Raw genomic sequence first — 15,574 nt, 5'->3', positions numbered from 1 at the left:
AGTTGCTGTGTGCCTCAGGGCTGGCTAAGGCTCTGATCCACTAGCAAGCAAGCACCATCCTTCCCTGCCCTGTGGACATGAATGCCACCATACCAAGTTTACTGAGCTTTACTAGCCATGCTGCAAGGAAGGGGGATCGGAATCGTACCGTGAGGCGATGGATGTCTTGGGAGAGGAGCCCTATTTGTGTCATGGTGACTTCAGAAGGTGCCATCTGTAAAATGGGCAGCAGCCTGGTCAGCACACAGGAACGAGGCCTCCGCTTTGCAGAGACAGCGGCATGCACAGGCCTGGCCTCTCTAGGACAGTCTTCCCTAGAGCGTGGACATGGTGTGCTCTAGGCCCCAGGGAGTGGCAGCTGCTGAGACACATGCAGGTTCAGTTCCCGTACTGCATGCATACACTCGGCTGAAGCCACATTCAGCACCAGCACTCTGTGTGGCGAAGCAGGGCACAGGCAGAGCTTGTCAGAAGCAGCCTTCTACACACGTCCAGTGGTCCAGCTGTTCCACAGGGATGAAAGCCTCTGGATTACTACTGGACAAAGGATGCTTTCCAGGCATAGGACCCCAGATATCAATGCTGTGGTCTAAGAGGGCAACATCAGGAGGCTGCTGCCTGCTTCTTCATGGCATAGAGGGTTACTCGGGTACTGCTGGCCTACTTGCTCCTCCTTATCTGGATGCTGCAGACTTGGAGGCATCAAGAGCAAACCCTTGTAGCAAGGAAAACTCAAGTCCACTAAAGTTGCATGAGGTCACACAGACATTCAGCTGCAATACAAATTCCATGCAAAGTCTGAAAACAGGTACATGCAGTCCTCACTGGGACATAACCAACAGGGCACAAAACCTGGCCTGACATGCTCTACAATAGCATTGGCCCGTCAGTGGCTCTGGGTACCACAACCAAATACTAGTATTGCCACCTGGCAAGCTGGACTTTAGGGGAGGTAGTAGCCTTGTGTATCAGACCATGGCTGAGCCTTCTATGTGTATGAAGAGCCAAGTGTTAACATTGCCTGCATCTGGGTCAGAATCAGAAGGCTGTAACAAGCCAGCAATCCTGCCTTGCCTTCCAGATGTTTGCAACACTGCTGTTTTTCTTCTGTAGATGAAGGTAACTGGACCCAGGAGTCAAATACTGGCCAGCCCCAACCTGGAATTTCCTGAGCAGAGCCTCAGACTGGCAGAGCACACATCTCTCCATGGTCAGTCTCCAGCCAGACACAGACCATCTGTTGGGCCCATTACCAACTAGGTAGTGTCTAAAGCAAGAGGACAGCTCTGTTTCTGCTCTTCCGGAAGACAAAAGTAGGCAAAATGTAAAAAGCAGACAGAGTCTTGCCAGAAAGGCTGCCTGTTCATCTCCCCACCCTTCACTCTGAGGCTCACGCTGCTGAAATGGAAACAACCTAGGGTCTGTGTGACAGATGTGACCTCTAGCCAGTGTGTGTGACACCCAAGTTCCTTTTATGCTTCACAGAGGGAAATGAGACCCAAGGCAACAGGGCCACACACTTCTCTAACAGACGCTCCATTCCCTGGTTCAATCCTAAACTATAGGCCTTTAAGTGGTGTAGTTGGTATCACCCTACCTCCAGCATTGCCTGGTTTTCTTCCCCCAACAGAATTAAAGATGGTTCATACTTTCTACATAAATACTGTTTTTATTACCAGAAAGAAATGGCCACCCATAGTAAGGTACAATCAAATGACATTATCACCATGGCCTACAAGACCCTCTGTTGTCCCTTTATCTCAGCCAAGATTCTGTGCTCCACAGGCCTAAGGCACTTGAATTCTTCCGTCAGCTGGAGCATAGGGTACAGTGCCTGAGAGCTGAACCTCTTGGAATTGCCCAGGATCTCTGAGCCTGCCTCTGTTCATATGTTTCCAGCTGAAATACGGATATTAAGAATTACTAAACATGTACAGATATCTTCAGGTGATTTCTCCTCAGTCCACGTTTGGCTATAGTCCTATAGTCCCCAGAGTCTGTGCCCTTTGTAGCTGTGTAACTGCATATCCTGACCATCCTTACGGTGTGTATGAAGACCAGCCCAAAGGCACACAACTGCTGCTTTCTGCACGTCATGCACAAGGATGAAGGAAGTGCAGTTATATGGTGGCACACGGTGCTATTGCAAGCTCTCGGTGCACAAAGAAGGCAGATGACAGGGGCATCAGCTTATCTGTCCCACCTGGTCCAGTCCATCTAGTTCATGGTTGTCAAGGGGACTAAGGCCCCCATAGACACCGTAGACCCTGTGGCTGTCGTTGGCCGCATCACCAGGCTCCATGGGGCAAATATAATCCGTAGACTCATCAAACTTCTTTTTTCTCATGTTCCCAAAATGGGAAAACCCGAGTTTCCTGGGCTAAAACAGCAAATATAAAAGATGACAAGAAAAAGCTTCCAGGTCAGTGTGCAGACGTGACAGACAATATATTTCGGAGCTAGCTCAGGAGGAAAGAAATAAAAATGTTTGTGGAAAGCAGGGTTCTTGATGACATGTTCTATGCTGAAGCAAGGCCGACAGATAAATAACCTAACTCAGGCCTGCTGTCCCCCAAAATGACTTCCTACTTCCCAAGATGGACTGAGGTTCCCTGGAAGTCAAGTACACGGGACTTGTCTCACCACAGCTGCTGGCATAAGAGTAAGGAACATCCAGAGACATGAAGACCTCTGGACTGGTTGGCCTTCTTCCTTGCTTGAGTTCCACCCACCCCCTTCTGCTTCTGCTGGACTCCCAGAGACATGCTACCTGTTCTACATCCTTAGAGAGGGGAGTGTCACTAGGAGGCGTGGCTAGACCATAGGGACCAATGATTGCTCAAGGGGAGTGCAGCTTGGCCTTTGGAGTTTCTGTGGGCCCGCAGTTAGTTTCAGACTGAGCTTTCAGACTCAAGACTGGTCTTTGTAGAATTCAGAGAGATCAGACAATGAGACAGGTGCTTGGATAACACTAGGTCAGCTGTGTGCTAGCTCCATCATAGAATACAACAAGCAGGACCAGCGGCTATGGGGGCACGCCCAGTGCTAGCATGACGGCAAGACCCTGGGCATTGTGGCACACAGATGGGCTGGTCTGAAGGGAACCAGCCCTCATCTGCTTGGCAGAAGTGGAGTAGAGAACAGCTTCTCAAGAAGAGCTACTTCCTGTGCATGTAGAGTGTACAGAAACATGCGCTGTTTTCCTGGGACTTAGGCCAAGCGGGGAATGGATCTAATAAAGACGAACAGACCTCAGGAAGACTCCTACAGCAAAAGCCAAGCATGCTCCTCATGCTTGGCTGCACTTACTGGTTTGGGCCTAGGCACTTACTAACAGATGCCAAACAGAAGGCTCAGAAGGCAGGCCATGGGGTCCCACCCACAATGGCTCTGATAGCTCACCCGGACTTTGGCTGTGGTGGTCAGAGGTGTGTAAGCTGGTGAGGCCATTTTATCTCGCTTTTCCTGTTCGGCCTCGGGACCAATCAGGGCATTGAACTTGGTGGTCAGATGGCGCCTAAGGAGTGTCTTCTGTGGGGGGATATTAAGAAGCATAGCCAGGGTGTCTCCAGTGAAGCGTGGCTCCAGGATCTAAGAAAAAAAAAACACAGACAAATCTAGACAGTGGCTACTGTTGAGGGCCCTCCCTAGGTGGGGACAGTAAAAACTTGCTCCATGGGCCTTCGTGCCTCCGGAATACAGGCTATGCTCTGTGTCCCACCTACTCTGTCTCCCCAGCACGAGGCCTGGCTTTGACCAGACTAACATGCTTGTTGACGGACAACCTCATCCTCACAGACTAGCAGGGAACAGGCCTCTGAGATAAGGCTGTTTTCCAGTCTTCTCTGATGGCATCTAGGACACCACCTCCACACTTCCTTTCTCGCCTTGACACTTGACAGAGCTAAGTAGCGATAAACATCATATCATAGCAATCAGGAAATTGCACAAGGTGACCACCCCCTCACTTCCCCAGCCCCCATGTTCCTCTGGGAACAGGTGGAGTTGCCTTTTTCAGGACTGATCTAACGCAACCACCAGACTAACTGGAACCCTCTAGACTGAAGTTGAGGAAGTTCCTTCAGAAGCCACCTTTCTTTCTGTAAGGTAATGTTCAACCAGAACACTTGGAGATCTCAGATTCTGTGAAATGGTCCAGATGAAGAACCTCAGTTTTTCCACGAGCATACTTGACCCTTACAAAGTGTGAGGTTTAGCTTCAGTCATCAACCTAACCTAGTAGTAGTAGTATGGTCACCTGGAAGAGTCTCAAGGAGGGGCTGCCTAGATCAAGGTGGCCTGCAGGCGTGACTGTGAAGGATTGTTCTTAACTGGGTTAACTGAGACAGGAAGACCTATCCTGAACATGGGTGTCTCCATTTCATGGGCTGGTTTCTGGGTGGTGTAAGAGTTAAGAAAGGAACCAAGCAGAAGTATTCACGTGTTAATCCCTGCCTCTGAATTTCAGGTGTCATGTGACCAGCAGTTTCTAGCTCCTGCTGCTTCAGCTGCCCTGGAGTGAAGGACTGAATCCTGTAATCGAGCTAAAATAGACCACTTCTCCCTTATGCTGCTTCTCATCGGCATTTTTATCACAGTAACAGAAACAAACCAGGATGGTTTACACCAAGGCATGTGGGCCAGCCCAGAGAGCCACTCACGATGAGGCCGCCATGGACACCACTCCCTCGAAGGTTGGGTGCATACTCCGCCAGGTCCACAGACCGCAGCCACTCCATTACCCTGTGGTTGGACCACTGGACAACCTCTGAAGGAGAAAGGTTACTCTGTGATGGAGAAGAGTGAAGAAATTAGGTTCCATGTTGTCCTCTGTGGGGTCAGCACCTCTCAAGAGCCTTGTCCCAGCAGATTCTTAGGCCTGGCAACCCAGGCCAAGCAGGCCACTTGCCTGAGAACAAGCCCAGTTCTAAGAAACCATCATCTTATTGAATTTTGCTGTAATGTTTATACTTAAATATCCGACTCCACCATCCTGTTATGCCCTAATCATCTGGTTAATTTTAACACAAATAAATAAAGACATATAGGTTTTTATTCAGTGATTCAACAGAATTTTAAAGATTCGATTATGAGCCAAGTGTTTTGTAGGTGAAAGTACTTCCTGGCATGGCCAATTGTTTTAAGGAAATTTGCATCAAGATATTGAAGCTGGGTATGAAGAGATGACTAAGTAGTGCAAGGTGTTAGTGCTCTTCTAGAGGACCCGGTTCAGCACCCATGCCAGGTGGCTCATAACCATCTATAACCCTGCCCCAAGAGATCAGATGCCCTTTTCTGGCCTCTGTGGCCACCCACACATGTGTGATATATACACACACAAAATTAAAAGTAAATCTCTCTATAAAACATAATAATATATACATACTTTCACATAGCCTTGTAGGCTTCAAAAGGCTCAGCACTCACAAAGATCTGCAAGACCATTTGTTGAAGAGCAAGGAAATAAGAGGACAGAATGCAAAAGTAGGCATTTTAAATCCCCAAAGAACCCGAGTCAGGTCAGTTGCCCCTAGGCCTTCAGTTTGGGGCCCACTGGAAGTCTTGCAGTTTATAGAAGATTATTATGTATATACCCACATGGGGTCCTCTACGTTTGTCAACACTAGTTCCCCTCTAGTAAGATCCTATGTGTCTAGGCTCAAGGCTAGTTAATCTTGCTCCAGCAAGGAGGGTAACACACTCTGAATTGTGCAGTACTTTTGGAACCTTGTCTCCTCTGACCCTCTGCACCTTGCTTCCTCTGCCTACTCTGATACCATGTTTCCATACTGTCTTTCCTTTTCCCCATGTTTTAGTCATAACAAATCACTGGTCCATTATGATGACTCAGAAACTATCCTGAGCGAGGGTGTAGGATCAGAGGTTCAGTGACTACCATTAGATACAAAGTATAGGGACCAGGGGACTTTTAGGTACCAGAATCTTAAGTACCATTGTCCATTTTGTGATGATGTCATCCTCACTTTCTCCCATGATATTTCAGGTGTCCTGACTCAGGGCCACCTCGACAGCTACTACACTCCCTCACCTCATCAGCAGGCCTCCTGTGCAGGCAGTGGGGGTTGAACTTATTGACATGTAGCACGTGAATAGCACATTTGATGCTGAGATGATGAAGTTGGCTGGTGACTTTTAAGAAGAGTAGATCATTCTGGAAGAGAGAGGTTCTGGTTGACAAGACAGTTTCTAAGGTGACAAAAGACCCCAGCAGTTCTTTCCTGACCAACCACAGACACACTTTCCATGTCTCAGGAAGGTGCTCGTGGACATCTCAACAGTTCCACTTACTGCCATGGTTTGGACTTTGGCATTTGGCATGCCTTATGTAACAGAGATACTACTTTCAGGACCTTCAGAATGTGAGCAAGGGAGGACAATCAAGTTCAAAGTAACTATCACGGGATCACCTGGACTGAGTGCTCACTGAACACAGAAATACTTAAGGGAAAATCCTCACCACAGTTAGGTATTGCAGCATTCGCCCATCAACTCTCGACTCATGAAACTGATCCTTGTACTGGGGTAAGCCAATATCGTCAAGCCACCCTGCGAAAACAGATGTGTCATGAGAACAGACAATGTGGGTGCCGAGGGGAATGGTGACAAATGACCATCCTGAGGCTCTCACTTCATTCCAAAGCATTAGGAACCCACCCACCTTTCATAAGAAAGCCGCATCCTTGGGCATACAATCAATGGGACACTCTTTTGCCCTTCGGAACAGCCAGAAACATTCTTAATAAATATATGTCTGTCCTTACGTGTCACCCAAATGTGGTCAAGCAACGCGGACTTCTCTTCTTGCTTGGCGTTGATAGCTTTCACTGCTAAAACCAGCTTCTTCCTATGGAGGGGGTGTTTAATCCCTAGCTCCTAAAATCAAAAGATGAAGACCACATGTGAAGTTCTGGCAGACAACTAGGTGCTCAGAGGATGTCATGTCAGGATGGAGATGTTCTCGAGGGTGGTGGTAGATCTTTGCCCAGTGCCCTGGGATATTAACCTATAGCAGTAGGGAATCTCGGCCTTCCCTGCTCACCCTGTGCATATGGGGTAGATGGAGGCCATCACTAGTTCCCATGCATTGGCCTGAGGGAAAATAGGGCAGCTCTTCCTCATGCTCAGTCCTTACCTTTTCCATGTCCTGAGGGGTAGCTGTCAGGAGCGTATGGCCAGATGTCACCCACTGTCTGGCAAAAATCACATACTGAGCCAGGCCGAAATCCTCTAGCCATGCACATACGCGCTCTGTGCTCCACTGGGCAAAAGGGGCGTTGGCATCACTGGGAAGCAGAAGAAGAACATGCTTCTGTTTTAAGGAATAGGGGACTTTGCAAAGCACAAAGTCTCAGAAAAACTCCTTTAAAGAAGAGGCAACATGGTAAAAGGCATTCTAGCATAACCCACCCACATTTGTAAGACTCTAGAGCCACCTTAGTAACAGGTTTTATGTTTCAACTGCAGCTTTTCTGAGCATGGGATAGCCCCCATAATCCCCAGGGACTGCTTAGTTCACGCAGGTCCGGAAATGACTATGAACACTTAGGATCAAATAATTTTGTCTGTAAGACTCAACACTTTTTGGGAAATGCTTAGAAACTAGGAAAAGCCAGTTTTCTCTTTAACACAAAAAAGAGGGAAAACCCAAGCCAAAGCTCTTCTAACTTCTAAGAGTGAATACCTTATTCACTGATGAAATACTAGGGTCATTTCCACTATTATCAACAAAAAGGCATACGTGCCTGTGTCTATCAGTGCTTATTAATAAGCCCATCTGAGAGATTACTCAATTTCTTTCGACTGCATAAAAGTGGTACAGCTTTAGAAAAGCAAAAATAAAGAACTCAATTCTCCCAGATACATGGCTTCCTACGTGACACACGAGAGTCCAGTGGCTGGAAGCAGGAAAGAAATGGATACATATATGCATATGGAATGAGCACTACACACAAACATCATTTTCTAGATATCACCCACACAGATACTATGGCTTTTGTTAATAATGAAAAACACCCCCACCAAACCAGCTAGAATCATAACCTCTCTAGGAGCTGCCTTAAGGAGGGTGAGACACTCTGCTGTGTATGAGGTTGGAGTGGAGGTGGAATGGGGTAACGGAGCTGCAACACTCAAATGAGCAACATAAGAGAAGACATAAATAAATAAAGAGCCAAGTCATGTTCCTAGACTAGGTATTAAAAACCATCATTCTTAAGGACATCAATTTTTCATTTGAAGTGTGAATGTAATGGCAAATTTGAAATCCCAGCCGAGGCATGGGAAAGGGTGGACAAAACTTCATTTTCAGTTTTAAATATAACTGGGGATTTATGAATCTAGGAGGATAGTTATTGAGAGATTCCCTTCCAGCAAAGAACAATTCTTCTCTGGTACTCACGGAGGATGGATTCCAGCTGGATGCTCCAGCCCCAGATAGAAAATGCAGTGTTTACATAAATCCTATACACACCCTCCCAAATACTTTGAATAATACCTGGATTACTTGCCACACCCATTGCAGCACAAACGGCACATGTAGGTGTTACATTTTATTGTTAAGGAAAAGGTCCATGCAGATTCAGAACAGTCTAGGTAACCGTTGTAGGAGTACCTACATTGTCCAGCTTTGTTCACTTTCGGCAGTTACACAAGTCTGGATACCTAGGGTCAGCTGCACCCCTGCTATGCAGGAATGGTTTTAAGAACTTTTTGAATACCTGGCTAAGCTGTCCTTAAACAGGGAAATATCTTAAAGACTAGAAAGAAACCAGCATTCTCGAATAAATACTGGGATAGGTACAGAACACTCCCAGCCTAGAGCTTAGCTTTCATCAGGGCTCAAACAGGTTCAGACTCAGGTTTTATAAAAGGAAAATTTGTAGAAATAGGGTATCTTCTGTATAAAAATTATAAAAGTTGAATATATAATTAGGGAATATTTGGAATGATAAAACATTGTAGAAAATAACAAGTTTAACATAATGAAATTTGCCACAAAATTCAAAAACTTTAAATGAATTCCTAAACACAGCTCTGTAGTACCTTTCGCTCTCTCCTTTAAGGTGTGTACTCCGCCCACTTCATGTACCCATAGCTCTGTACAGGTCTATGAAACAGAACTACACTCGCTCCATTTTCTAGCTTGACTGCTAACTCTTACCTACTTTTTGAGACAAGGTCTAATGCAGCTTAACCTGACCTCAGACTCAACATGCAGCCTAGGATGACCTTGAACTTCTTCTGATCCTTCTGTCTGCTCCAACTCAGGATTGCTGGGATTACAGGTGTGCAACAGTATGCCCACTTAGTGCAGGGCTGGTTGTGGAACTCAGGACTCTATACATGCTAGGCAAGCACTCTACAATACAGCTATATCACCTGCCCTCATTTTTTTTTTATTATAAGAACTAATAAACTCCATCAGCTCCACAACCACTGGTGACATTTCAGAAAATTTCTACTAAGTAACATATGAATGATAACACTACACAGCTCAGAATTTACAGTGTGGTGGCCAATCTTAGACTCTGAGTTGACGAGACCCCTTAAGCTGTGTGTTGTCTTTGTCCTTCGAGCAGGGGCATCAGATTTATGTTGTCTTTATTGATGTCAGCACAGGACATAAAACAAGCAAGAAATGACAACCTTTTCACAGTGAGTTCAAGTGACACACTTTAAATTAATATCAATTTTCTACGTCACTTCTGTATGAAGTCTGTCTCTTGCCTTTACTGCTCTGGATGGGATCTGGCATTTTGACTTATAATTTGCTTTGTTTTATTTTAGTGTTTAGTGCTTTGAGATAAGGCCTCATCCTGGTCTTGAGTTCTTGGCAACACACCTTTTAAATGCTGGCAATATAAATATGAGCCACCATACCCAGCTTTATAACTTGTTTCTTTTGCATGTGCATGCAGACATGCATGCTGCACTCATGTGTGGGCATATACATGTGTATGCACTGTATGTTACCTTACATTTTCAGTCAGGGCCTCTCAAGGAAACCTGCACCCACCAACTGGCTAAACTGGCTGGCCACTGAGTTCCCTCCAGCACTAGGGTGGCACACAGACATGTGTCACCCCTCTTGGCTTTTACCTGGCACTGGGTCTCAACTCAAGACCCCATGCTTGCATAGCAGGCGCACTACTGGCTGAACCACACCCTCAGCCTGCACTTGCTTCTTAACATGAGAATTGTTCTCGAGATCAATGTTAACTCTATCACTTTTGCTTCACATGTGTACAGGGTTTCATTTCATTCACTCTTTCATTTCTGGAAACTGAGGAAACTATTCTACATATCAGAGGGACATTTCCGCTCTGAAGGAGGGAAGTAAATGCTCCTGAGATAATAACTGGAAAACTCTTGTTTGCAGGTACAGCTGTCTGTACTTTTAGGGTCTTCCCACTCACTCTTCTGTACATCTTCCCACCCTGTAGTATCAAACCCAGCACAGCAACATTGTTCAGGGACAGGATCTCCCATCCGCTCTGCCAAGGCCATGGCTGAGCACACTAGAAAGGTCATTCTGAGAAGAGAAAAGATGCCAAACCACATGCCAAAAACACCTTTCTACGTTGCGATAAAGCAATGTAACTGAGGGGATCAAACATGTCATTCCCAAGGTGGAGGAGAACACAGGGCACAATTGCAATTTCATACTTTATTAGCAAGCACACTCCTGACACAGGGGAATTCTGCTTAGGGCTGTGCATGTCTGATGACTGGAAGAAGTTTCCAGACTTGATTCTGGTTTTGTATGTATTCACCTGGGTTTTGTTCCAACTATCCCATACTTGCAGTGCAGAGGCCATGGCCACATTCCTACTATGGCGTGACCTCTGATTTGCACCTTCACATTAGCATGCTGGGAAACCAGCTCAGCAAAGAGTAAGAGTAACCAGGGAAGACATCTGTCCATAAGGACAGCTCATTAGGTCAAAGTAAACACAACATGAGGTGCCTTGAATCACATACACTTAGCCTAGAAAGTATAGAAAGTATGAACTAAGTGGCTCTCCAACTCAGCTTGCCCTTAACCAGTTCCCCAGTTGGGAAGCTGAGGCAGGAACAACTTAAATTTGAGACCAGCCTGACTATTTAACTAAACACTATTCCACCAAACAAAAACAAAGAAGTCAATGAACCTCATTATATATAAGTAGAAAATATTCACTTATCAAAGGTAGAATTCTGATATAAATGGCTATCACTTCTATTATCATCCAGTTCAAGGGACAGTTCAGAGTCAGAACATGGGAGCAAGAACAGTGAGCAGTGTTAACAGTTTCAAAGCACCTGGTTCAACTCTGATTGGATCCTCTCTGAAATTTTCTTTACCTTTTGAATGAATCTGACTCTGACAGTGAGCATGGGAAGGAAAGGGCAAACAAACATCTCTGAGGTGGGAGCATAATGCTGAAGTCCTGAGGACAATGTTCTCAAGACACCAGAGCTTGGGAAACCTACAAGGATGGTGTGTGGTCAGAATGAGAATGTACCCTCCACACATACACGAAACTGAGAATGTGCCACATGGGCTCAGATGTGAACACTTGGTCCCCCATTGGTGGCACTGCTTGGGTAGGTTTAGGAGGTACAGGCTTGCTGGAGAGAAGTGTGTTACTGGGGATAGCTTTGAGATTTCTCTGCTTCTTGCTTGCGCTGTTCCTCCTGCCATGCCTGCCACCTGCTGCCACAATCTCCTATCATGATGGACTCCCACCGTCTGGAACCTTATCCTTCTATGTGTTGCCTTGGTCATGGGGTTTTACCACAGCAACAGAAAGTAACTAAGACAGACGGGATCCAACATATGGCTCCAGAAACTGCCTGCCTTAAACACGGCCTTTTCTTGAAGAGAAAAAATAAATAAATTCACATTAAACATACATGCTCAAATAAATCCCCAAGTAAATTATTTAAATACAGCCTTTAAATATTGTGAGAAAAAAGTCAAACAAAATGATGAATACCAAAAGAAAAGTTGCTGTGTGCCAGCACAGGCCTGTAATCCTAACACTTGGGAGGCTGAGGCAGGGGCATCTTGAATTTGAGACCAACCTAGCTATCTGACTAAACTTTGTTCCCTAACCAGAAGAAATCAAAGCTCCTCTGAAGACGTAAGTCATAAACAATGCCACACCAGTTTGGAATTATGATTAATAGGGTGGTATTTATTTAAAGGGGAAAAAACTTACAGATCACTGTCAGCCCTCTGCGTAACCAGGAAGGAAGTCAAGTCACCGGCGGAGCAGGAAGTGAAGAGAGAGAGGAGAGGGAAGTGGCCGCTTTTTTAAAGGGAGAGAGACCACGCCCCAAGGGGCTGGTATCTCAGCGGCGATAGGCTGGAGGAGTGGGAGGACCTCCCGTAACACTCCTCGTCATATATAAATATAAAAGTTTCATTTACCAAAGTACCACTAACAAAAGTGAAATTCTGGTATAAGCCCCAAGCCATAATTACCAGACATGGCTTAACTTCAATATGCAGAGAATGGGAAGAAGTTTACAATAAAGATATTAATTAAAACTAGCCTACAATACAGAAAATTCACAATCTAAACCAACAAATGAGAAAATTAAACTGGAAAAAAACTAAGTTTCTGGCGGTCTATAAGAAGAGAGACAATTAAACAGAAAAAACTTGAATGCACAATTTTGGTAAGGCTATAGTGGCAACCGATATGGGATTCTCCTCTGTATGATATAAATATGTCTTTGGCCTATGGCAGGGCAGAATACAGCTAGATGGGAAAACTAAACCGAATGCTGGAGAAAAGATGGTGGAGTCAGGAGATGCCATGTAGCTGCTGAAGGAACAGACACCAGAACCTTTCTGTTAATCCACAGCCTCATGGTGATACAGAGATTAATAGAAATGAGTTAATTAAAGATGTAAGAGCTAGCTAGAAATATGCCTGAGCCATTAGCCAAACCGTGTATACAGTTTTAGCCTGATTATTTGGGTCTGGCCAGAAGACAGAACAGCAAAAGGCTCTCTGTACTGTGTGCTATATGATAAAAATCAGCAAGACCTTACCTGGGGCAATGAAACAATAAAAATTGTTTTTCCATGATCTGAAATTTTCTATAAAACATGTCAAAACTTTCCAAAATATATAATTTTTATTGGAAAAGAACTGGTGCTGAGAGTACTCAGGAATCGAGCGCTTTCCCCAAGAGAATACTAGTGGCTACTTCTTCTAAAACACTATGTATTAAATATCTAAAGATTACATGGCAGAGGGCATTGGCATGTAATTATATTCTCCTTAAGGGTAGTGACAGTCTTTCTCTTCCCAGGGCAATTCACAGTTGCTACTATATGCATAGTAAAGATAAACAAGGCAAAGCTCACCAGGACCTCGTCATTCGCCCTTACATCAACCATTGTCATGGTCGACAAAGCACAAAGACATTGCAGCGCTGAAACTCCTTCTGGAGGCAGAGGGAGCTCCTGATATTGCTCCCCCAGGCCCCAGAGTGACAGGAACCTGTGCAAACATTCCCCTGCTACGCTCAATCTGTAACGATACAAGCACTAAAGTTTTCTGTACCCTTACTTTTCCATCTCTGAAAACCCAGAAACAAAGTGTCTAAATTAGAAAAGTTGCTAGGAAAATGACAGTATCTAATTTTGGAATTTACAGATAAGCTTTCTTTGGCTCCAAATTGATGGACAGCTTTTTAGATTGTGCTCTTGGGTCCTCTAGGCCCCCAGAGGCTGTGATTTCCTGAGGATAAATCTACATCTGAGATTAGAAGGGTCACCACCATCCTCCTCCTTTGATACCCATCAATGCGAGGTTAAAAAGAAAAAGGTCCTGTGTCTCAAACACTACGATGATCTTAGGACGATCTGGCAAAGTCTTGGAAACAGAGTGGCAGTAAGTTAAGGATCCCTTCCAGGAAGGGAGGCACACAGAAGGTCTGTGAACAACAGAACACGTTTCAAGAAAACTGTGTTGTTTCTGGGAACTAGAATTTGCCCCGTGAACACCTCTGGAACCTCTCTCCGTGGTGTGTGCCAATCCTGAGGGCAAACAGGAGAGTTTGTTTCCCTTTGGTTAGATTTTAACTAGCGCAATCCAGTTCTGTGGAAGACCTAACAGTACCAATGCTGGCTCCTCAAATCGGGCTTCCAGCGATACTGCTGGAGGGGCCTGTGTCACAGGGACTGTTCATATGGAAAAGGGTTTCACCAAACATGAGCAGGATCCACAAGTACAGGTTTGTTGGAGACGATCTCTCAGAAAAGGAGAGCAAGAGGAGTAACAGAAGAGTTCCATCCAGGACATCTCCAAACAGATTTGCAGGTTTTGTGTATATTTTACTAGAGCATGATGGGACGGTCATGTGAAACTTAGCATTTTGGTGTCCATGTCCCTCAAACTTTAGCACCCCCTTCAGTTACCACCCTTCAGTGAACTTGGCTGCAGTATAGTTATGAGGGATACTGGAAAATGCAGGCTGCCCCAAGACTCTCCAAAGCCAAGAGGATATTGACCTCTGTGTGGGCATGTGGCTTATGATTGAGTTAGATGTGCAGTAGCTCACACAATTCTCATAAAAACTTTAATATTTATTTTCGATCCCCACTTCACAAGTGAGGAGTGGAGGGGCAGAGGCCAGGTAACAGCGTGCAACTTGCAGTTAGGGGTGGTCAAGTAGAGACAGCAACCAAGCTTCGGGATTCCAGAGTCTGCTCGGATTGGCTTCACAAGAACTCAAGAGTCCAGTGTGAAAGGCATTACTGACACTGAGTGACAGTGGAGCAGAGCCATTAACAGCCTTTCTGATGGCTAATGCTGTCAACCTGATAGGATCTGTTATCACCTTGAAGACAAATCTGTGGGTACTTCTATGAGAGATTCCGGGTTGGGTTAATAGAGGCAGCAAGACTCAACCTAAATTTAGGTAGCATCATTCCATCAGTTGGGTCCCAGGCTGGATCAAGAGGAGGGAGTTAGCTGACATCAGCATTTATCTCATCTTTTTCTGCTTCCTGGCTAAGCTCCTGCCACCGTGCCTTCCCCATTGTGGTGGGCTGTAAGCCAGACAGAGCTCCTTTCTCAAGTTGCTTTTATCAGGTTTGGTGTTTGCAAAAGACAAAAAAGTAGCGAATACATCCTTCCTACCCCAACCTCGCCAGCTGCAGGGAATCTCCTGCTTCTTTACCTCAGTTCCTGTGAGTGCGGGCAATAAATCAGGCCTATATGAAGGGGTCCAGGCTTTAGCCTGATACTATGGGACACCAGCCCTGCTCACACTGCATCCTGGCTAGGATTTCACAAAGCTCTTTGAAGATGGGCTAAATAGTCTTACCATTTCTGGCCCTTGGCGTCCCTGGTCCTAGAAAGTCTTGGGCCTGCAGTCGCCCGGAGCCCACCTCGTCGAAACTCTGCCATCCCTGGTGCATCAGTGTTGAAATTTCCCGACTGAGTTCTTCGGATTCTGTGTGGAGAGGAATCCACAAAAGACTGTGAGGGCTAGGCAGGCCAGGCGCTCAGGACTCAGGCAATACCCTTCCAAGTCCCTGTCCTGAAGC

The 15,574-nt window shown here is 45.6% G+C and overlaps 1 protein-coding gene across 1 annotated transcript in view; it reads right to left on the bottom strand.

The window, feature by feature from the left end:
• The window catches only part of Ppfibp2 (PPFIB scaffold protein 2), a 177,364-nt gene that overhangs the window by 2,160 nt on the left and 159,630 nt on the right, over positions 1-15,574 (bottom strand). The window contains 9 exon segments of the mRNA XM_075971819.1: positions 149-214; positions 2,204-2,380; positions 3,403-3,591; positions 4,662-4,787; positions 6,050-6,172; positions 6,479-6,567; positions 6,783-6,894; positions 7,154-7,304; positions 15,352-15,480. Of these exon segments, the coding sequence (XP_075827934.1) occupies positions 149-214; positions 2,204-2,380; positions 3,403-3,591; positions 4,662-4,787; positions 6,050-6,172; positions 6,479-6,567; positions 6,783-6,894; positions 7,154-7,304; positions 15,352-15,480 (1,162 nt within the window).

The sequence above is a fragment of the Microtus pennsylvanicus genome, chromosome 5 (genome assembly GCF_037038515.1).
Source record: "Microtus pennsylvanicus isolate mMicPen1 chromosome 5, mMicPen1.hap1, whole genome shotgun sequence".
NCBI classification, from domain to species: domain Eukaryota; kingdom Metazoa; phylum Chordata; class Mammalia; order Rodentia; family Cricetidae; genus Microtus; species Microtus pennsylvanicus.
This window is presented reverse-complemented; position numbering and strand designations above follow the sequence as displayed.